Source organism: Kogia breviceps, chromosome 2, assembly GCF_026419965.1.
Source record: "Kogia breviceps isolate mKogBre1 chromosome 2, mKogBre1 haplotype 1, whole genome shotgun sequence".
Lineage (NCBI taxonomy): Eukaryota > Metazoa > Chordata > Mammalia > Artiodactyla > Physeteridae > Kogia > Kogia breviceps.
This window is the reverse complement of record NC_081311.1, coordinates 59,282,614-59,307,354: the sequence shown is the minus strand read 5'-3', so window position 1 is coordinate 59,307,354 and position 24,741 is coordinate 59,282,614. Positions and strand designations below refer to the sequence as shown.

The window sequence follows — 24,741 nt, the reverse complement described above, 5'->3', positions numbered from 1 at the left end:
TGCCTAGGTCTGTAACCAGTGATGAAGGATCCATGAATGCATTCACAGGAAGGGGGTCACCTGGTAGGGGTCAAAAGACTAAAGTCTGTACCACACCTTCATCTGGTCATGCTGCATCTGGGAAGGACTCAAGCAGCAGATTGGCTGTTACAGACCCCACTCGGCCTGGTGCCACCACCAAAATCACCACCACCTCCACCTACATTTCTGCCTCTACACTTAAAGTTAACAAGAAAACCAAAGGGCTCATTGATGGCCTTACTAAGTTTTTTACACCATCACCTGATGGTCGCAGATCACGAGGTGAAATAATAGACTTTTCAAAGCACTATCGTCCAAGGAAAAAGGTCTCTCAGAAACAGTCATGCACTTCTCATGTGTTGGCTCCAGGTACCACACAAAAGCTAAAACCTCCACCTTCTTCACTCCTACCCGCAACCCCCATCTCTGGTCAGAGCCCCAGTTCACAAAAGTCCAGCACTTCTGTTTCTTCTACCTCTCCCCAGAGTTCTTCCAGCCAGTCCAGTGTGCCCTCCTTTAGCAGTCTCACTAATAACAGCCAGCTGAAGGCACTCTTTGATGGGCTCTCTCATATCTATACCACTCAGGGACAGTCTCGCCAAAAGGGACACCCAAGTTATGCACCACCTAAACGTATGCGTCGTAAAATCGAATTCCCTTCCACGGCAAAATCAAAAGCCCATTTCTTTGGAAAAAGAGATATTAGAAGTAGATTTATTTCTCACCCCTCCTCCTCTAGCTGGGGGATGGCTAGAGGACGTATTTTTAAAGCAATTGCTCACTTCAAGCGAACAACTTTCCTTAAAAAGCACAGGATGCTAGGCAGGTTAAAATATAAAGTGACCCCTCAGATGGGGACCCCCTCACCAGGGAAGGGGAGCTTGACAGACGGAAGGATTAAACCTGATCAGGATGATGGTAAGCAAAAGGTCAAAGCTCCAACCAAACCTGCGTCCCGTCCCTTTCTCCCCAACCCCCCCAAAAAAAGAATCAGTCAATTCCTATTTGTCACATAGGTCTTAGCTATTTCTCTTGTTCTCACTTCACTTTCATACAGAAGCAGTGAAACTTTGACCTTTTTCTAATGCTGACTAAACCTCCAAAATGTTGTTTTTCCAACTAATACTCTCCCACTTTTTATGACTTATTTCCATTTGTAGTGACACTAGGCCCCCCCAGATGCGTCCGTAGCATTGCTTATGGCTTTGTAGTCCCGCATGAGTAGCCACTGTTAATGCCTCTGCCATGTTCCTCCCCGTGCTACCTCTTCAGCCACAGTGCTGCGTGGCCATGTGCTGTCCGTGCTTCCGGCAGCGGGGACATCAGCTCCTCGTCTCCCTCTGTCCATTGCTTTCTCATGACAAAGTTCATCCTGCTTCCTTCTCAACAAAGCCTGATCTGTGACTCTGTGAAGTGTGCTTTTGGATGTGAGTGTGTCTGTGTGTGTACTCACTTCAGGGAGAAAACTGATTTCATGATTTCATTTAACAAATTGGCCCGTTACATTTGCTATCCTTTATAAAACAAAAGCCAAAAATGTGTCATTTGGACAAAGTGGTAGATTTTATTATCGCAAACGTGATCATGGGACTTCTATACCTAGACATTGATATGCCTTCTGATCTTGGTTGAAAACTATGATTTTGCTTTGTATTGCTTGCTCTTTCCGTCATTTATTTGTTGAAGCTATAAAAAGATGACAACAGCGATAATTCAAGTAACAATTTGGGTACAGCAGGGAAAAGGTACTGCTGGATCTGTGAGCAGTGCTTAGATATAAAAGCTAATAAAGCTTAAAAAAATCCATATTTGCCCACTTTGGTAATTTGGTGCCATTTTGGTAATTATATGGTGGTTATTCATGATGCAAGTCAGTGAATACACTTTCTGCTGGTTTTAAATGACAGATACAGAAATCAAAATAAGCATCAAACAAGAAAGTACAGATATAAATGTGATTGGAAACAAGGATACCGTTACTGAAGAGGATTTGGATGTTTTTAAGCAGGCCCAGGAACTGTCTTGGGAGGTAAGGCCAGGATACTGCATTCTAGTAATGAGGATAATACGTGACCTTTATATATGAGTACTGTGAAATTAACTGCCTTGATTTTATAAAGACTCCCCCTCAAAATCCTTTGTGGTTCTTTAACTGTTACCATCATTTTTGTTGACTCTACATTCGAAAGTAATGACTTTATATAGAGTTATCTCCACTCTTAAAAGTTGGTAATGGCTCAGCTGGTCTCACAGAATAGGCCAGAGTAGCAGTTATTGAGGCAGATTTTGAAAAACGCTTCTATGGGTGAAGGAATAGATTTCTGATTATTTTTGCTCAAATTAAGAAAATAGCCCTTTTAAATAGTTCACAAAAAGTTCACATCACGTTTAAATTGACCTGTGTTTCTTCCAGCACAGGTGGCCAGCCATATGAAAAATGTCTCCTGATTTTAACTGTTGGGCATTGGTGAAGGCAATATCTTGTTGCATGATCAGTTGTAATCACTTTTATTTTCATTGTCCAGTAATTTCTTTAAATGATTCCCCTTAAAATATTAACTCTACATAGCTTATTGTCAGCAAAACATTGAAAGGAAAGGCTGTTGGACTTCTCAAAGACAAATTTATTATGGATTGTGAATTCTTCTGTCAGTAGACCACATTCTGTTTCCAGAGCACCATATTCATGTCTAGATTCCCACTCCCACCTCACTTTCTTTTGGGGGGAGTAGGGGGCTATCTATAGGCTCTAAAGCTTTATTTTTTGTAGCAACCACTTGGGCTAAATACTTGTGCTTATTTATACTTGTGGGACCATTGGATATTTCCATTCCTCATTCTGCATTCTTTGTATTGTTTCCTTTGGCTAAGATAAAATGTTAAATCCCCCCCACCAGCTGCCCCGCCCCGCCCCACCATCACTGAGATTTGAAGTCCTTAAATATGACCATTTGAGGGGACCGTATCTGGCATTTGTATATAGACGGGATGAACAGCAGGCAATCACCTGAAAGTTACTGCTAAATCTAAGGCCCTTTCTTTCCAACCTGGTAACACTGGCGTTTTCATTCACGAACATTTCTTGTCTGTGTCAGGCACTGGGCTAGACCCAGGGAATGCCACAGTGAATCAGGCCAGCGGAGTTCTTAACCTCCTGCATGAGAGTAAAAGGAGATGGGAATCAAACTGCAAACTTTGCAATTGATTATTTATCTACAGTCGGGTTAAATATTACTTGGTGGAGGAACAGGGGACTGTAACAGTGTGTAACAGCCACATCTTATAATTTCCTCAGTTTTAATACATTGTAGCAGATCATTAAATTTAGTTCAATAGACATTTGTATGCATTAACAGGTATTCATTTCCTATCTTGGTAATACTGTTTCTTAGGGTATTTATACATGAATCTTATACAAAGTTGATTATTATTTCACAAGGGCCTATAATATTTTTTTTCAACAACATGGAAATTCACAATTACAATTAGTGTTCTGGTCTTGATAGATTTTCATATCCACTGGTGAAAGAACCAAAATGTAAGTGAAGAAATCCTCATATTTTGATTTCTTTCTGTCTGACAGAAAATAGAGTGTGAAAGTGGAGTAGAAGACTGTGGCCGGTACCCTTCTGTAATAGAATTTGGGAAATATGAAATCCAAACCTGGTACTCCTCGCCTTACCCACAGGAATATGCAAGGTAATGGAATAAGCCTGGCAGGTATACAACCTTAATGTCTCATATGTGAGGAAGGAACATTCTAAAGCTGGAATTAGGTGATTTTTAGGACATAAATTTTAATCGTCAATTCTTTTTTTTTCTTTTGGCCACAGTGGTTCTTTGTTTCTGCGTGTGGGCTTTCTGTAGTGGCAGTGAGCGGGGGCTACTTTTCGTTGCGGTGCACGGGCTCCTCATTGCGGTGGTTTCTCTTGTTGCGGAGCATGGCCTCTAGGCACGTGGGCTTCAGTAGTTGAGGCACGTAGGCTCAGTAGTTGTGGCTCTCAGGCTTAGTCACTCTGAGGCATGTGGGATCTTCCCGGACCAGGGATTGAACCCACATCCCCTGCGTTGGCAGGCGGATTCTTAACCAGTGTGCCACCAGGGACATCCTGATAGTCAAGTCTAAGTGCTTCCAAAACTATTACTTTTGCCAGTACCTTCTTATGGTATTCACTGTTGTATATAAATGCCTTATACTCCTTAGTTACACAGGTGTTGTAAATTTTGCCTTTTAACTTTTAGATCGTTTTTTTTCTCTCTTTGGTTAATTGGGGAAGTATTGTTTGTGTAAGAAACCAAATCAAGAAAAAAAAAATTAGGGCTTCCCTGGTGGCACAGTGGTTCAGAGTCCACCTGCCGATGCATGGGACACAGGCTCGTGCCCCGGTCCGGGAAGATCCCACATGCCGCGGAGCGGCTGGGCCCTTGAGCCGTGGCCGCTGAGCCTGCGTGTCCAGAGCCTGTGCTCCGCAACGGGAGAGACCACAACAGTGAGAGGCCCATGTACCGCAAAAAAAAAAAAGAAAGAAAAGAAAAAAAATTAGCCATTGTAAAACATTTGGTAGTTTCTTCTCAGTTGGCTTTTTCATTTTCCTAATTAGGCCTGTTAGTTTTATCTTTGATTTCTGACATTTTATTGTCAAGTTTTTTTAGAGAAATTATAGCAAAAGAAAGAAAAATGGGAGAAAGTAGGTTGGCGTGGGTAGCCTTGAGACCCTTCCCCAAATCTTGACTTTCAGAGCCATTTGTGACTAACTTGTTAAAAATGAAGTGAAAATAATGGTACTAGAATTTTCTTTTGTCTTGAACTAAGATTAGCTGTGAAATTGTCTTGAACTAATGTATCTAAAAATGGGTATCTTGTGAACAGATTTCTTCCTTCAGGTATGTCAGGGCACAGTTTATTAGTATCTTCTCAAATGCTTTAGCCTGCAAAGTTTCTGGTATCACAAATTTGCTTTTCTTCTAGAATAGATATCGTCCTTTTCTCTTTCTCGTGGGTGTCTGCCCAATCAGAGAAAACGGGGAGGGTGTTCTAGAAGTTAAGTGACAAACTAAGAGTCAGGAGTCTTGGTTTCTCTTCCCAGTTCATATCACTTAGCTGTATGTTCCGTAACAACTTTTGAAAAACACCTATGAGCTTTTACTTGTATGGGTAATCTCATAAGTCATGTGTTCTGAGAGCTTTGAATAATTTTGCATATGAATCCAAGATTTGAAATTACTGTGATGAGTCTGTATTTAATTCTTCCCAGAACACTTCTCCCCATTTTTATACCCCAAAGACGTTGAAAGTGCTTTTAAACATTCTTTTGTAAATATTAGCAATATCCACTTAAGCATGATAGGGCACAAGTTAAAAATGGTATAATTTTTAAGGTGGAGAAAAAGTCAGCAGAGGAGAGAAAGCTGTTTGTCTAATGTTATTCAGAGTCGGTGGAATTGGTAGGAACAAATACGGTCTTTTGACTTGACTATATTTACTCCTTTAGACCATGTACAACTGATGATAACTTTAAAGTTTTTCCTTATCCATAAGAAATGGAAACAACTAAATTCTGGGACTTCTCTGCCTTATAAGTACACAGATCATTTTAAAAATAATGAATTCACTTCTCTCTGAGTAAAAGATTGTTATAGTTACACCACTGATTACATGTACTGTTGAAATTATGACATTAAGTCTGAAATTTAAAAAATATGCATGGATGACAGGACGCCATTATTTGTAGAGTCATAGTTCCAAGTCTGAAAACCTTTCTTTCTATAGGACATTTCTAAGGAAACGAATTATTTGTTCACAAAGTAAAGGCAACAAATATTATTAGATTGAAAAATAATAAAAGGTTTGTACACTCTCTTTACTACTGGCTTTCTTTTTTCTTTTTCTTTTTTTGAAACTACTTCTTTCAAATACTATTATACAGCCTTTTTATGGCTTAGAGAAAATAGAACAATATTTTTCCCCATGAGTATAGTAAATCTGATTATATTCTTTGATTTTAAAATTTCAACAGATTACCAAAGCTTTACCTGTGTGAATTCTGTCTTAAATATATGAAAAGTAAAAATATTTTGTTAAGACACTCAAGGAAATGTGGATGGTTTCATCCTCCAGCAAATGAAATTTACCGAAGGAAAGACCTTTCAGTATTTGAGGTAAGCATGTGTAAATAAAAAACTCAGCATTTGAAACCTAGTGTTTCTAATTGTTGACTATGTACTGATTTGTTCGTAGAAGGTACAAAGTATATTCAGCTTTGGCACTGAAATTCAGACTGCTTTTTCAAATATCTCCATGTTTTGGAATGTCTAACCATATTAAGCAACCGTTGAGATTGATGATGAATACCTACCCCATCACATTAACTTTTTTGTCTTCTCCCAAATCCCTGTGTGCACCAGATATATTCGCCAGTGAATTTATGGTCTCTTCAGCTCTTTGTAAATTCTACTTTCTTTGGCAGGAGAAATTAGCTTTGTTCAGCAGCTCCAGCCAAAGCCTGGCAGGTGCTCACTCTTCCAGGGAATTGAGCAGCTGTACATATCTCCTCAATACACAACCACCTGTGTTTCCATCCATTTCTTGGCAGGGTAGATAATCCTTTTGGTGAGACCCCAGCAGATGTTGGGACTCCCCTGACCCCCATCTGGGTAGGTGGCCACCCCTGGAGAACTCTGCTGTTCACAGGAACCCCTTGTGGCCATGTGTCTGTCATTGTGTGTTCTTGAAGACATTTTGTGTTTTCAGAATGGATTTAGTAGCAGAAGGTCTTTGCTGCTATATCATTTCATTGTTTCATCATGCTCTATTGCCAGTTTCAGGGATCCAGCTCAGTTGAGTCAGTTGTACCTTGAGGAGGCCATGCCTTTTTTTCCTGTTATTGCCTAGTCACAGGCCTTTTTAATTCTCTCACTCTGGTTGAGCCACTTCCATTACCCTGCCTTATTTTCTTCTCTGTTACCCATCTTGGTACATTGCTTTCATTCCTAGATGCTCAGAACAAGCCTTCTTTGCACAGCAGATATGATATCTTCTTTCTCTGAAGTACAATTTTACTTTAGGATTCTCTTTTTCTGAGTTGTTCAGATTGGAAATTTATTATTCTGCCCCACATTTCTCTTTAATTCTTGTCTGTAATGTCTTGCATTAAATTTAACGTAGGGGAGGGTCATACATAGGTTTCTCTCATGGACCAGGCTTCCTCTCTCAGACAGTCTTCGGCCCATTACTTTTTTCCCAAGACTCATCAGAGAACGCATGTAATTCCAACTGTATCGTATAATTTTTTAAAGCTCCTCTTCCTGGTTATATCAGGCTCTTTTGGCAAGCTTGAAGGAAGAAGGGTATTGTTGCTAGGAAGATTTGATAATATGTTAGTTCTTTCTAAACGGGAGGCACAGGGTTTCTCAACCAGGGGACTGTTCACATTTCAGGCTGGATGATTCTTTGGTGTAGGGGGCATCCCGTGCATTGTAGGACGTTCAGCAGCATCCCTGGTCTCTGCCCACTAGATGCCAGTAGCACCACAACTCCTCCAGTCAGAACAACGAAAAACATCTCCAGACATAGCCAATGTTCCTTGGGGGACAAAAGTCACCCCCAGTGAGGACAACTGGGCTAACGAGAAAGCCGAATGCAAGTCGCTGTCCTCCTGTTGTTAGTATAGGGATGCTACCTGGCCAGCCTCAACAGGTGGAGACAACAGAGCTGCTCTCAGTTGAACCTTAATGAATGTCACAAGTTCCACTTAACTTTTGGCGCCTTCCTTGATGCCTTGGAAGCTTACTTCTAACCAAAAGAAAATGAAAATCATTGTCTCATTGTTTCTCAAAGGGCGAAACACATTGTTGGCTTTAAGTAATTGTTAAATAAATGAGCATAACTCTGCCTGAGGGGGTAAAACTCTTGTAAATCCAGAGAGAGTCTTCTCAGGGGTAAGAGAGACTCAGACTTGTTAGCCTGATAAGAATGGTCTATTTCAGGGTAGGTGCGTTGGGACCATACAGAGATGAAAGGGGAAAAATCAGAAGCAGATCTGTAAAATTTATGCATAAAAATTATTGAAGGAATTGGATTGGATAAGTGCCAAGGTCCCTATTATAGAATCTGAGTTAATACTAAGAGTACAGCATGTAGGAAATTTTCTCTTAGCAGTGTCCTAAGTAACTCTTAAAATAAGTGAATAATAATCACGGATTACTACTTTCCTATCTTTTCTTTATCCCTCTTGAAAGCATGCCATTTTAGACCTTTCACAACTGACAAGAATTTTGCTTCAGCATTGTCATCTCTCTGTTTTTCTGGTTTAGGGATACATTCATCTTCGTCTTTTTGTAATATGCTACCATTTCCAAAAGGACCATCCTCCCCAATACATAAAAACGTCCTTTAATTAAAGAGAGAATTGTATCCTCTGTGCCCCTTGCCCATATTTGATTATGTTGCCATGTGTGGGACCTAGGTCTCATCCAAGGGAAATAGTTATATGAAGTCTAAAAATAATTTGCAATATGAGAACCTGTATGGTCCACAGGAGACTTGAGAATGGTCAAGTTCATTGTTAAAGAGCTCTGGTTAGCAAACATCCATTTCCCCTAAGAAAAGTGCTAGGGAAATTCTTCTCCAATCTGCTGTGCTTTCTGTTTTCAACAAGTAACTACATTTGATCAAAGAAATTGACATTTGTGCCTAGCCTCCTGTCTGTAACCGTCAGTATCACAGCTTGATTCTTTTATTTTGAAGAGAAGTAGACTGTAATTATGGTACTTATTGTAGGTTGAAATTCATCTCATTTACTCTGTAAGTATTACCAACACAGAAATTTTATCTTTTCCAATTATATTTAAAATGATGCTTAGAATAAAACCAAAATGGAAGCCTCTTTTGTTAATCCACACTTCTAAGGAATCAGGATAATACAGTTTATTTATTTTATTTTTATGTGAAGCCCTTTTGAAATCAACATAAAGTTTAACTTCCTCGAGCAGTGTTTTGATCGTTTTACATTTCTTTAATTCCAATTTACTTGGTTCAGAGAGGACGTGCCTAATCATTTTTTACTCGTAATAAATTGCAAATAAAAATTACTTCTTTGTTAGCAGTGTGGCCTTTCTTCAGGTAGTGTAAAGAGAAATTTAAGCTACCTAAAATTTATGCCAATTTAAGAGAAAAGGTGGAATTCTGATTTGCCAAATGACAGCTATTTTCTGGTAAACTTTATACTTGGTTAATGGAGTGTTTTAATCGCTCAGTTTGGGATTTGGAAATAAAATTATATACTTTCCAAAATACTGTATAAAAGAAACAATTTTATGTTGAGTGGTATTTTTATGTTAAATAATGTTGTCTGTTTCTCTTTGCTAGGTTGATGGGAATATGAGCAAAATTTATTGCCAAAACCTTTGCTTGTTAGCCAAGCTCTTCCTGGACCACAAAACGTTGTATTATGATGTCGAGCCATTCCTTTTTTATGTCCTTACAAAAAATGATGAAAAGGGCTGTCATCTTGTTGGATACTTCTCTAAGGTAAAACAAGAGCCAGTATGACCTTCATTTTCTTTTTCAAAATGTTTTTGGTAGAGCCCAATTCTTCAAACAGGGCTTTTTTATGACTCTAATTTGAATAAGTGACACGTTTCTGAAAAGCTCAGATTCTTGTTCAGAGCTCATTAAAAACAACAACAACAACAAAAAACAATAAGCATCATGCCTAGGAAGTGTGTAAAGGACCTCAGCACTGTTTGCTGTCTCAACAGTCAGCATTCACATAACGTTATAACTGCTGCCTTGCAGACCACCTAGCATCTTTCATTTTCTAAATGTTAAGCTTATTTCCCTTTTCCCCCTAAGTGGTGTCAACATGAAGGTTTCAATGTCACGTAGCATTTAAAAGATAATTCTCATTTCTCCTCGTTGCATTCCCTCTGTGGTCATCAGTATCACAGTGAGTTAGAACGTTGGCATTTGGACAGTTAAGCTAATATAATGGCTGGTTTTACTCTTTTGTCTCTTATTCTGTGCTATTGTTTTAAGATCTAAAGCAGCCTCAGCTTTAGAAAGCCTAAGTTATCTCCAGCTGTTAACATAGGGGAGGCCTTGACATAGTGAGTGGATGTAGTTTGTCTTTTTCACTGGTTCAGAGCAATTCTCTCACATTCTTCTGTTCAAAGGCTTCTGAGAAACAATAACTCATATGCAATAAAGGAAATCTGAGTTTGGAGATATTTACCAGGTAATGACCTTAACTTTTCTTAGGTACTTAGGAAATAGTTTAGTATGCCAGGATGGTAATTATAAGACTTCCAGGCAGAAGGTAAAATGATCCAAACCCTGTATCTTATTTTTTTAATGATGTATGCGTGCATGTTAGGTGATAAGTGAATTTCACTGACTCTCCTGTTACATAATGTAAATGGAATGCCTAATGGAAGTGTCATTTTCATGGAAGATCAAAAGATAGAATATATATGAAGGTCCTTTGCATACGGAAGTTTTTCTAAATTTAAGAATCAATCCAGAGACCATAAACAAAAATAGGAATAAGTGACAGCACTCGTGGAAAACAGCCTCAACGTCTTAATCCACATATTTGGTAAAGCTCTAAAACGAAAAATAAGAAAGTTAACTTTATAGGTTATGGATTCAAAAGGTGATAGAGAATTAACACAAGGTGAAACAATAACTAGGAAATCTATTTATATAACTTATAAAACATTTTACATTCTGTATAGATGTGTAAACATCTTTTTCTCCAAAGAATTGAAAAGAATAGTCGTCATAACTGTCCTTCCTGTGCAAAAATGGTGTTTCTTTAAATGTATCTGAGTTTAAAAACAGATGCTCAGTGGTGCCTGCTTCCCTTGTCCTGCCTCGTCTCAAGTTGGCCTCTGGGTCTCAGTTCTTGGTAACTCTTGGAGTTCGAATCTCTGCCTCTCTTCCTCCCAGGGAGCCCAACATTTTACTTAGAACAAGCTAAAGTTTTTACATTTTGTCACAGTTTCTTTTATAGTATGGCAGCAACTACTATCATTTCTTACTATACCCGGAATACTATTATATTCTTTGGCAGTGCAGTAAAACAAAAATTAATCTAAAACACAGCCATGTTAAAAGACTAGATGCAAATTAAACCATATTCTGACATGTCAATTGGAGTGTGAAGGACTATGGCCCTTTGGGGTTATACTTAAACCAAATTCTAGATGTTATAGCCAGAGAATGGCCAAGATGACCTAGAAAAGTTCAGTGTAAACCATTACATGCATGTGACTTTCCAAGCACATAATAGATGACTAAAACAGGAAGGAAAGAAGGAGGAGTTATTTTATCCATAGATTAGAGTTTAGCTGTAGTAATGTGTTAAAGGGCAGGGGCCAGGGGCTGTGGGGGGAAGGACAACTCTTGGGTGGGATTTCCAGAAATCTTATACAGGTAAGAATAGTTTGGGACAAAGAAAAGACTGGCATCGAGGATGAATCCTTAAACCCAGAGTGCATCTCTTTTTAGATTTGTGACCCATTTGTCTGACTTTGCAAAGTAGACTAATTATTTGAATCTTTGCCACAGATGTGCACAGCCAGTGATGGACAATCCAGTTTCTTAGGAAAATTGACACACATCATTTCTTCCTCCTCATTTCTTGGAGACTCCACAGACAGCTACAAATGTGCAAAAGTCGGGATCACATCTTTTTCACAAAGGAATCTTTAATTCTGCCCTGTAGGGTTTTTCTACAACCCATTTCCTGTGATCTTTCAAATAGGTTCATTAAAGATCTGGGTGTTCCTAAGTAATTCTTTGGTGTGGTTAGTACCATTTGTGGTCAATCTAATTTGTGGTTTATATTTGGCCAGAGCATTCACAGCCTCAAAAGCCTTTTCCAGATCTCCTCTGTGTAGGTTTTGGCGGCTTCTGTGTACCCTGAAGAAAATATTGCTGCTCTGATGCCATATCCCATGAAAATTGCAAATTTTTCCTGAACTTATTATAAGAACCATTTCCCACCATATTCTTTCCAGTCTTCCTCCTGGTTTCAGGCTGTTGGTAATATCTTGGCCTCCACTTTGGTCGGGAGGCTTGGGGATTTCTTGTTGCTGTTGTCTTTTTTGTCTTGTTGTCCTACTTTGAAATGCAGATTAATTATTTCTCCAGCTTTTTACTTTGACTGTTTACTCATAGGAGAAATGTATTTGTGTAAGTCTACCCACACATACAGTATTTTAGTTTCACTGGGGCCTTTCGCAAAGTATTCCTAACTGACCCTGCTGGGTGACTCTCTGGATGGTTTTGGTTTTTTTTTTTCCTCCCCATCTCCCAGGTTGTTTGAGCATGGAAAACATTTCTTCCATACTGTCTGTGTTCTGTTTCATTTGACTCACATTTCCTTGGATTCTTTATTCATATTTCATGGTACTGACATTGAAGAATAAAGATGTAATTGAGAGGCACGCCTGGAGTGGGTAGTTTGTTGTTCGCTCATAGTTTGATTGATTAAGACGGTAGGATTATTCTGCTTGATCCTGACCTAACACATTGGCTCACCTTAGTGGACCGTGGTACCAGGACGATGGCAGGTGCAGGGAATTGCCCACTTCAGCAGCGCTCTGACATACTTGATCTGTCTCTCCTTCCCTCAGGAGAAGCTTTGCCAGCAGAAGTATAACGTCTCCTGCATTATGATCATGCCCCAGCACCAAAGGCAAGGATTTGGACGGTTTCTCATTGATTTCAGTAAGTGAAGTACTTTATTTACTTTCATGATCCAGGGAGCCGATGGCTGTTAAAGGAGAGTAGCACATAAAACTTTATTTAACCTATTTTGTTGTTTTTATCAATAGATAACAGGTTTTCTACTTATATTTACATAGGTTAGAAAATCTTCCTCAAGTGAAAAATGTACTGCTGCCCACTGTTGTACTCTAGGAAATTGAGACTCATCTCTCGGCAGTGTCACCAGCTCACAAAGCCATTACCCTGAATGAACCGGCAGAATTACATTCCATTCTGCGGGGCTCATGCTCATTAGCACCAAAAGAGGCAATTATTTGTGATTAAAGCCAAAGGAAGTGTTATTTAAAAGGATTTTCAGCTTTCTAAAATTTTGCCTATAATCTTGTGCAGTACAGAGCAGGAAAGGGATCTTTATCTTCAGAAAATCAATTCTTCAGGTAGCCTATCCTTCTAGGCTGTCTGGTAGAAATAAATATCTTGTTTTCTTAATTTCCCCTTTCTATTACAGAAGTTATTACAGTGTTCATATCTAGAGGTTGCCCAAGAAATATTTTTTATACACAAGAAATATTTTTTATACACATTTGTGTCTTCTGAGTCTCCTCAGTGAAAATCGGAATACTCTTTTAAAGTATGCATAGGATAATGTTTTTTAAAAATCGGTAGTTTTTTCCTCCCTGTTTATATTATACTGGATGTGTTAATGTAGTATTAAGGCTGCATTTGGAGAATGGATTCAAAGTATCCAGATAACACGAAGGCAGGGTATCCCATGATAATAATCACTTGTAAAAATCTGTTGCTAGGAACTGTGTGCTTCTTCATTACCAGATTTTAAACTGAAAGAAGGAAAATATAGCAGATCATGTAATCTTCATAACGTACATCAGATGCAAAAGCAAAATGTAAATGTCCCCAAGGAAAACCATGAAGTAACATGTTGAGTCTAAATCTATATTATTAGATGTTGAAATCTTAAAGTTTGGGTGTAAAATATAACCGTATAGCAGCTTTGGACGGATTTGTATAATTTATTGACATTGAAGGATATTCTTTTTTGAAGTATCTTTATTGATTATTTTTATGTTTTCAGATGACATTTCTAGTCATTTAATTCATTACCCTAGTCTTACTTTTCTTTCTTGATCCAGTTATCCCATGGAGGGCCATCTTACCAGAAGTTTACCATTTTTACTTTACAGTCCTAGTTGTGATGAGTTCTAAGGGCAAATCCAATTGTGTTGTTTTGGAGTTTTTTGGGGCCACTGTTCACAAGTTGTTCCTAATTACTATAATTTCTGGTATGCATAGCAGCCATTCGAGCCTTAAACTTTGGATAGTATCTGCATGCTTACAGAGTAAGGCAAACTTCTTAGCTCAATATTCAAGATCTTCCAACAGCTAGTTCCAGCCTATGTTTTAGGCTTTTTCATGTATTATTTCATATATTAATCTCCATTTGCTCAAATATTCTGAGCAGGTTCCCATACTTCCATTCTTTGTGCAGTCCCTTCCTGAAATGACCACTTCTTCCTTCTCCAGCCTCTGTCTGTTCAAAATCCTACCCATTGTTAAAGAGCCAGCTCAGGAGCCTCTTCTTTATGATCCCATCTCCTGGAGTTTCACCCCGTTCTCTTCTTTGCTCCATATCTCTGCAGTATAGCACTTAGACTCAATTCATTCTTTTGTAGTAATTATTTGATCTAAGTGTCATACTTCCAACTCACTGTAAACTCCTTAGATACCTTTTTTGTATTCAGGTGGACAGTGCACTCAATAATCTGCATTAGATGTATTTTTGTTAAGTTGTGTTGAATCTCCCAAGTGATATGGTCACTCCCCACGATAATTTTCCACCTAAAATTTAAAAGGGACTGGTACTTACCAGGTAAAAATGCAAGTCTCTAAATACAGTAGCCTCTTACTTGTACAGTGTGATCTGGTACTGAGGCCTTATGCATAAAATAACAACCCAGGAACAAAGACATTCCCTTCAAATGCTAAATCTTTATGTTAACCATTGTAGTGAAAACTGTATTAGAGTCTACTCTGTTTTGTTTTGTTTTGTTTTTTGCGTACTCTGTTTTTTTAAAACATGAACTAGGGAACACAGTGGAACCTATCTGGATGGCTCAGGGCCATCATGATAAATGCCATCCATTAGGGTGTATCCAGGCAATGCAGTGCTGCAGGTGTCATTTTAGATTTTCTCTTTCATATACCCTTGGTATCACCCTGCACTGGAGAGGGTTAAGGAGTATGATGAATGATATGAATAAAGTTGAAAGAGAATTGGTGCTATTTCCTCAGAGAAAAGAAGACCAGGGGACGAATTTTATAGCACTCAAAGGAAATGGGGACTGGTGTAAACCCAACAGAAATTCAGTTTAAAGCGGAAAAGTAATTCCTTGGCTACACAGGTTTTAAAGAAGATAGAGTAGGCTGCTGAAAAAATTGATAGCATCTCCTTCTTTGGAGTTACTTAAAATAATAGTAGATAAATATCTTTCTATGATGATTAGCTCCAATCTCCTGCAGAAGTAGGAGATAAACCCCATGACCTCGCATAATCCTTGTCAACCTTACATTTCAGAACTCAGGGAAAAACAGATAACTGGGGTTACAGGTTTTCTAAAATCTGCTCTGTTTTTTAAAGGAATCTTTTAATGGTTAGATTTATTTTATTTCTGTTTGTACATGAGCCTGAGGGTCTTTTGGTCGGGGAGGTATTTTCAGTAATTCAAAGCAAGTTGTAAGGCAGGAAATCTTTATTTTGTCTATAATCGCTGCTGGTTCAGGAAGCCAAAACAAGATACCGACAGAAGGAAAGCTGTGCTCTGCCCAGCTACCCATTGGCACACTGGATGACAGACATGAGCGAAAAATGGTGTGTTGTGTGTATATAAAGAACTGTGAATCCAAAGCTTTGAACACTGTTCTCCAGGACAGTCAAGTGGTAGAATGGTCATCCCAGGACCAAATGTTGTCCTTGAATAATGTTGTTGTCTGTCTCTTCCTAAGACAGCTTGTCTGGGATGTGTCTGAGCAGGGCTTCCCAGGAGGTCATCTGCAGAGCTTTGCCAGAGTCACTAAAGGGCACCGACTCCCAATCTGCTCATAAACCAACTCAGGGATTTTGTAACTCTGCCCAAAACTTAGGTGGCTAGAGGAAGGACTGACTTGTCATGGGTTGAAGCTGATACTCCATCTCTTAAAGTCCTCTCCATCTCTTTCTAAACACACACACACACACACACACACACACACACACACACACCACATTCTCCATCCCCACCAGGCATCTCAAAACTTCAGAGAAGCCCCCGCCCCATGAAACTTTTGTGATTCCTGCTTCTGAGCCGCCCAGGACAAGGCAAGTAGCTGCTTTTCCTCCCAAGGTGTTGCTGGATCCTGGGGCAGCTGCGTGTTCCCTGCCAGGCCATGCCATGCCCTGCCCCTGCTGCCAGAGCTGCCCAGCAATGCCGTATCCAGCTTACTATTTTTCCTTTAATTTTGAAATAATTTCAGATTTACAGAAAAGTTATAAAAATGGCACCAAGAATTCCCATATACTCTCTACCCCAGTTCCCCAGGTATTGACATTTAATCACATCTGCTTTTTGCTTTTATTTCCCTCCCACTCCCTTCCCATCCCCCTCTATCATATTGAGATGTATTTCTTTTTCGGAATCATTTGAGAGTAAATTGCAGGCCTGTAGCACCTTTACCCTTACTATTTAAAAGTGTTTTTCTAAAAACAAAGATGCTCTCACATGTAACCACAAATTATCAAAACCAAGAAGTTAATGTTGATTCAGCACTATTATCTAATCTCTCTACCTTGTTCAAATTTCAAATTTTGACAGTTTTCAACTAATGTCCTTTTCCAGGGGGGGGAAAAATGTTTTTTCCCCAGTCTAAGATCTCATGTTGAGTTATGTCTCTTGAGTAATCTGGAATAATACCTTAGTCATTTTTTGTTTTGTTTTGTTGTTACCTTGACATTTTTGAAGTGTACAGGCCATTTATTTTATACAATGTCCCTCAATTTGGACTTGTCTGATGTTTTCCCATGGTCATATTCAAGTTCTCGATTTTTTTTGGCAGGAATACCACAGAAGTGCTGCTGGGTCCTCCTCAGTGCCTCTTATCAGGATTACATGATCATTTATTTGTCCCATCACTGGTTTAAGGTGGTACCTTTCAGGTTTCTTCATTGTAAAATAACAATTTTCCCTTTGTAATCAGTAAATATCTGGTAAGAAGATACTTTGGGATTGTGTAAAATATCCTGTTTCACATCCAATTTTCACCTACTACTTTTAGCATTTATTTATTATTCTTAGCTAAAATAGTTATTACTTTGGTAACTACCAAATGGTGATTTTTAAAATCCCATTGTATATTCTACTTATTTGTTGACATTTGCTGTAGGGAAGAGCTTCCTTTATTAATTTTTTAGTTAAATAATTACTTCATTTATTTCATTAGTCTTTAATGTATATAATTATGGACTACTCATGGATTTTTATTTTATTCTTTGGATTATAACCTGTTGCTGCCATTATATATTTTGATGTTCAAATTGCCCCAGATTTATTCAGTGGGAACTTCTTCAAGCTGGCTCCTGTGTCCTTCTGACATGTCTGATCCTTCGGCCACTTCCTCTGCATTCCTGATCAACACCACTGCAAGGTTTTAGTCTGTCCTTCCACATTTCTGTGTTTGTAACTCTCTTCTCCGATAGTGAGAAACCTGACTTCCATTACCCACAATATATTTATTTATGTGCTCAGTCCTAAAATACACATTAAATAGTTTTAGAATTGCTAGCTCATACCACTGTGTAAAACAAACCTCCTAACCAGAGGTCAGTTTTTTGTATGTAGCTCTTTTTGACTTTACCCTGAGTGTATTTTTAAAGTACTGTTTCCAAATGTTAGTTAGGTTAGTTCCTTTTAATTTTTCCCCCTTCAGGGAGGTTATATTATTCATTTGAAATACAGTCAGGCTTATTTGTTTCTGTTTGTTATCCACTTTAGTTTTTCTCTATCCTTGTGGTTTTTTTTAAGACTATAAAACATTAACATGATTTTCAAAGTTGAAACTATTTTAAAAGGTATACTCAGACAAGTGTCACTCCCCTCCTCCACTCCCTCCCCCAGTCCCATTCCTGACCCTTTCCTGCAGGTCGCCAGTCTTATTAGTATCTAGTTTATCCTTCCTGTGTTTCTTTTGGTACAAATGAGAAAATAGATGTGTGTCTTCTAATTTCTCCTCCTTTCTTACACAAAAGGTAGCATACTATAGATAGTCTTTTATTTATTTTTGGCTGCGTTGGGTCTTCGTTGCTGTGCGCGGGCTTTCTCTAGTTGTGGCGAGCAGGGGCTACTCTTTGTTGCGGTGCGTGGGCTTCTCATTGCGGTGGCTTCTCTTGTTGCAGAGCACAGGCTCTAGGCACGCAGGCTTCAGTAGTTGTGGCACATGGGCTCAGTAGTTGTGGCTCGCGGGCTCTAGAGCGCAGGCTCAGTAGTTGTGGCGCACAGGCTTAGTTGCTCCGTGGCATGTGGGATCTTCCCAGACCAGGGCTCGAACCCGTGTCCCCTGCATTGGCAGGCGGATTCTTATCCACTGTGCCACCAGGGAAGCCCTAGATAGTCTTTTATGTTTTGCTTTTTTCCACTTAAGAATATATCCTGGAAATCACTCCATGCTACTTCATAGAGATCTTATTTTCTTCTACAACTGCATAGTTCTCCAATGTGTGCATGTATGTACTTTATTCACCTAGTCTCCTAGGTATAGACATATAAGTTGTTTCCAATATGTCACAATTTTAAAAGTGCTATAGTAAGTAGCTTGGGCAGATTTTGACTGATACGTTCTTAGAGAGCGGTGAGAGTCTGTTATATATACTTTCAGTTTTTTAGGACTCTGCTTTGCTGGGCCATTGCCCAGCAGATAATGAGCTTTTACTCAAGTCTGCAGAGACAAAACCCTGCCTGGGGAGCAGGATACAAAACCCATGCTCCTTGACTGACCTGGGAGAGACCCAGGGAAAGCAGCTGATTCAGCAGTATGTTGCAGGACATTGTGCCAGGTCATGGTGAAAGAGGCTGGCATCAGCACTTACTTGTGTGTTTGTGTAAATGCATTTATCAGATTCTAAACTGGATAATGGAGAAGGATGAAAAGATTCATTTCTTACCTCTTCATTTAACATTTGTTGATTGGGGCACCTTAGTCTACACTCTGCTATATACCAGCAACAAAAATGAAGAAGACATAGCTCTTGCCGGGTGTGACAAGCCATCAGTTGCTGGGCAGTACATTTCTACACTAGATATTGAGAGCTCATGGCATGAGAAGTTAAAGTGAAAACATTCCAGGCTGAGGGAAACCGCATATTCAAAAGCGTGGCCATGTAAGGAAACATGTTAGATGTTTGGATAACAACAAAAGAAACTCCAAGTAGATTAAAGACTTAGGGATTAACAAAAATAAAAAATAAAGACATTAAAAAAGAAGAAGAGGGCTTCCCTGGTGGCGCAGTGGTTGAGAATCCACCTGCCGATGCAGGGGACCACGGGTTCGTGCCCCAGTCCAGGAAGATCCCACATGCCGCGGAGCAGCTGGGCCCGTGAGCCATGGCCGCTGAGCCTGCACGTCCGGAGCCTGTGCTCCGCAACGGGAGAGGCCACAACAGTGAGAGGCCCGCGTACCGCAAAAAAAAAAAAGAAAATTGTAAAGGGTCCAGAAGTAGGAAGAGGATCAAGAGAAAATGGTGTCAGGGAAGCCAAAAGAGGTCCGTATTTCAACAACAATGGTACTCATAATCATAGCTGACATTTCTAGAGCACTTACTATGTGTCAGGCACTGTCACCCGAATCACACACATTAACTTGCTTAATCCTTGCAAAGACCCTAGGAGGTTGGTTACTGTTATCATCTCTCTTTGCGGGTCACAGAGACACTAAGAAACTTGTCTAAGGTCACTCCCCAGCCACTGTTCAGCGCCCCAGAGAAGAAGGTTAAGATAAGGTGTAAAAAGTATACTTTGGAGGACTGTGTATAAGTGGAATTTAAAGGAGTAGATTCAAAAAGCTCGACTGTCAAGGGCTGTAGGTTGTTTTTGTTTTTAAGCTAGAGAGACTGGAGCATTGGCGGAAAGAGGAGAGGGGAGCACTGATGGATAAAATCAAAGAGAAAACAAAAAGTGATAAACAGATGGGTTGTTTAGTACAAACTGAGAAAAGGCATTTGATGAAATTCAATACTCTGCTAATTTAAAATAATCAAACATACTAACTTGAATTATATGAATTCTAAATCTTGTATTAACTTTTTCTTCTTTGTTTCAGACTTGACTTACTCTTAGGGGAGCTATAAAGGGTAGATGACAGTTGGGTCCAAGAGTCTACAAACATAAATCTATAGTTTTCTTGAGACTGGTATACAGATGACAAGTTTGTCAATTACATAAATTGTCAGTTAGCTGTACCTTCAGTCATTTTAAAAATGACTGTTTATTTGTAGGCTAATCATAAAAGTTTGTAAGCAGCTTCAGTTCTTGGCTTTCTTTATTCAATATTAAAATACTGTACGATGTGTCAGGGTTGTACTTAATGGCACAGAACTCACTCTAGAGGAATTAGGAGTGGTGGAATGAGTTAGGCACTCATTTCAGAAAATCCCCTTTGCTGTTCTTTTCTGTGATCTTGTATGTTGAGAGGTTTCACTTTGGCTTTCATGGGGAATGTATACTATTTGCAAACTGAGTCTGCCATTAGTGTGTGCTGCTAGAAGATGGCTGCAGAGGACCCAGTTTTGTGCCTACAAGTTATGAACTTGGCCACATCACAGATGTGGTTAGCAGTGTCCTTGTACTTGTTCCGATTTCTCAAGAATGGTGTGTGTGCGTGGCCAGACACACACACACACACACACCTGGACTTAAGGAAAATAAGAAATACAATAAACTTTTATGGAAGGATGCTTCTGGGTACAATTTAATATCTAGTTTCACTCTCACTGACAGTTAATGGGTTAATTTTCCACGCCCTCATTCTTTCGCCGGTCTGGTTCTAATGACAGAGGTCTCTTCGTTAGGTACTTCAGAGAGTCCAGACCTAAGCTTGTCTTTCCCTTAGCCTCCTTATAACTCTTGGTTGATTTCTTGAGGAAGCACCACTTAGATGAGAAAGCATCTTTCTGCTTTCCTGCTCTCCCTACTTCTCTGCCCTTCTAGGTCCATCAAGCAGAATTAGAAAGAAAGTCACATCCTGCATCTCTGCCTAGAAGGGTGTGATGTTGAGAAGCTAATCATGTTAACTCTCTGAAAGAGAAAACTTCTTCCCCTGTATGTTAGATGCTAGCTACTAGCTTAAATGTTATATATCTAAATAGAGGAATACATTTCATAGTATCTCAGGTTATCAGCTAGCAACTTCCGGTTTTAACAGCCTTCAGTAGATTACTTTAAAAGAGCTACCACTTATAAACTTTTTTTTCAAAACACAATTTAAATAAAACTTAAGAATATTATTAAGTAAAGATTTAGAGTAATTTCATCCTACCTGAAAATTGCTTTTTTTGAACGACTTTTTGATCCTGACTGGCCTATCTCCTATAGAAAGTAGGAGTTTTAATTTAGAAATTTGGTTGGTTGGGTTCCAGTGTACCACATTTTACCTGTTAGTAAATTCTAAAGAACCAAGACTAGACAGGAGTCACTAGCTTCTCTCGGAGGGCAAGTTGAGTACAACATCAGGGCGAGCCCGCAGTAGCTGGGTCCTAGCCTGACAGGCCCTCGTGAGACACCCGATGCTCTAGTGAGGGTCTCTGGGCATCCCTGCTCCATTGTGGTTGACTTCAGGCTACACTTTCCAACAAGTGACCCAGGAACCAGTCCAGGTAGCCAGAGATGGTGCTAACTTCATAGCTCTGGTGCCAGTCACCTCACCCTGAGCACACTTATCCTTTTACCCTGGCAGGCATATGAATTCTGTTTTCTCCCTGGTGGGGTAGAGGTCATGCAGCACTCCCTAGGGGCATAAACTCTCTGTTGGGTAGGCTGCAGGGTAAATATTTCACTTTCCCCCATTTGTGAGCCCCATAAGCCAAGCATCAAAGATGTGTTCTGAGAGACCATGACAGTTTGTCTTAGCTACATGATCTATGTCTGAAACACTCTGACCCCCTGTGAGGAGTTAAGCAAACTGAATGAAAGAGCTGTACATTTGACATGTAGTATTTACCTACTTGTGCAATTTTTATTTAATAGTTTTCTCTTTTTTCAATGGCACTGACCATAAAAAACATGTTCTAGGCTGAGTCAGTGGAAAATCATTTAGAAAGTTGCATATGTCTTATATATTCATGGTTTATTACCCATGATGGAGGTAGAGTCTTTGTCCTCAGCTGTAATCTCACCTCCTGGAAGAGCCTGGCACTGAGTAGGTCCTTATTATTTATTGAATAAATGTTAAATGAATTACCTCTGGAAGAGCTTTCTTAATGTACTTTCTCTTCTCACACATGATTCTTAGGAAGAAGAATTTATATTATTAGAACATAATTAATCAGGTGTGGTTTGCTTACTTCCAAATGATGTCAGGTATGCCCTGCCTTCTTTTGAGATCCAGTATTTTTGTTCAAGGGCAGCCTCTATCTTAGGATCATATAAGTTGCATCAGAAAGGAGGTTGTCGTTAATTTACTATAAACCTTGGGCAGAGAGATGAGAGCTGTGACGGAATTCACATTTACACACAGTTGGTCGAAGAGACACTTAGCTTTTCCTTACTTCTATCAGATAATTTGTTTCTTCATGCATTTATTTTGGAAGGAGAATTCCAACTTTAGTCCTTGGAAACTGTCAAGAAGGCTTCTCTCTGCAGAGCTTTCCCAGCAGCTGTCCTCCCTGGGTGAGCACAGGCAAGGCGACCATTAAAGAATAATAAATTATGCTTTTGAAATGGTGCTCGAGTCCTTTATGGCCTTTTCTGAGAAAATAACTGCTTCCCCACCTCCACCATGACACTTGTTGGAAGATAGAACCAGCAGCTGTATCCTCAGACTTCTGCTGGGTTTTAGAAGACATGTTTTGACCTGTGTAATCAAGTATAATGATGACATATATTTTAATAGGCTCCTAGCTTATAATATAATAAGGAAAATGGCTATTTTTCCTTATTTTCTCATTATAATATGTCGCACTAGAAGCCTTTGTCATGACTGCTTTATTACATTGGGCTGAAGTACACTATATTTTAATACGCTAAAGATAACATCAAGGTTGAAAATTGAGCTCTCAGTGATTTATTCAGAGGGTGACTTTTACTGAATACATTGAAATGAGTTGCATGAGGCAGTGCAGCTAACAATTTATTTATGTATCTTTTTTTAACGAAGCTTGTCATAAATAAGAGCAAATAAATAGCTCTTATAGAATAGTTTGTATTCATTGCTTCAATGAAAACATTGTAAATATGAAACATACGGTCTACAGCTACCATTTTGCCTTACGTAGCTGAGAATTTTTCAAGTTTTGGCATGCAGGTGGATTTTTTTTTTTTTTTTTTTTTAACAAATCTTTTGTCTGTTTAGATTTCTAACATTGACCAGCATTTTCAGCAAGTCATTTTGAAACCCACTACTGGGAAAATTCCATTCCAAAAATCAGTATGAGAAAACCTAGCTTTCAAGAGTAAAGGGAACCCTGGGAATACCCTGGCGGTCCAGTGGTTAGTACTCCATGCTCTCACTGCCAAGGGCCCGGGTTCAATCGCTGGTCGAGGAACTAAGATCCCACAAGCCGTGCAGCGAGGCCAAAAAAAAGGAGTAAAGGGAACCCTGGCAACACCATCACGGGGGCTAGGACTTGTTCACTGCCAAACTCCAAACCACAAGCACAGTGCCACACACATAGGAGGCTAGCCCACAAAAGGTTTGTTGAGGGAGTGAATGAATAAATGAATCCCCAGATGTAGTCAGTCCTCTTCTTTGTGTCACTGACAACACCTGCCAGATTCACCCATCCAGCTTATGGCAGAATTGGTGCTTGATCTCAGATCTCCTTTCTGTCTTTGTTTGTTTTCCACTCATTGATCCCCTTGTCCTTTCCTTCAGTCAACATGCTCTGCCAGAGTTGGCCTTGGTGATGAGACCATCAGGATAAATGCTCCAGTTCTTGCCCACAGGGAAGTGGATAGACACACAGAGGATTCACCCTGCCATGTATGCCATGTGTGGGGGGGCTCCATCAGTGCAGAGGAGGAAATGCTTCCAAATCTCGTTTCCATTTTCCCAGTTAAGATCTATGCAAGGGAAGCATTTTTCCATTATTAAACCAAGAGCAAGAAAGATTTTGTTCTGATTGGTGGAAATTAGTGCTATACCTGGTTTTGGTTTCAAGGGAACTATGTTCCCCATAAATGTATTTTCCAGCTTGTAGTAGTATGTTTGAAATAGAATTTTCTAAGATGATAGTTTGATAACGTCCTCTCATGAGGGTATTTCTAAATAATATGTTTATAATTTCAGCTGGTTGTAAGGTAGTAATTTTTTAATATCAATTTGTTTTGGGTAAAGCAATTTTCTTGCATTTGTTTAGAATTCTGTTAGGAAAATACTAGTTAGAAATCTGGGGAATTCCCTAGCGGTCCAGGAGTTAGCCCTCTGCCATTCCAGTGCTGGGGGCCCTGGTTTGATCCCTGGTTGGAGGAACTAAGACCCTGCAAGCTGTGCAGTGCAGCCAAAAAAAAAAAAAAAGAAAGAAAGAAATCTGATTTTTTTTTCTCCCCATAGATTTGTGTTTAATGTGTTTCTGCTCTAATATTAGTGCTACATTTTCATGTTTGCCAATATAAAAACCTTGTTTTATACTTACTCATGTTGAGTCCTGCTTTGAATTAACATCATGGAGGAGCTCCTTTTTTCAACAAAATTGTTTTAAATTAATGTTTATAAAGTGCTTAAAAATAGTT

The 24,741-nt window shown here is 39.3% G+C and overlaps 1 protein-coding gene across 1 annotated transcript in view; it reads left to right on the top strand.

Annotated features, from left to right (window-relative positions):
- Positions 1-24,741, top strand: part of KAT6B (lysine acetyltransferase 6B) — a 179,427-nt gene that overhangs the window by 129,914 nt on the left and 24,772 nt on the right. Inside the window, 8 exon segments of the mRNA XM_059053107.2 lie at positions 8-593; positions 595-628; positions 631-939; positions 1,929-2,050; positions 3,605-3,720; positions 6,039-6,180; positions 9,389-9,550; positions 12,661-12,754. Of these exon segments, the coding sequence (XP_058909090.1) occupies positions 8-593; positions 595-628; positions 631-939; positions 1,929-2,050; positions 3,605-3,720; positions 6,039-6,180; positions 9,389-9,550; positions 12,661-12,754 (1,565 nt within the window).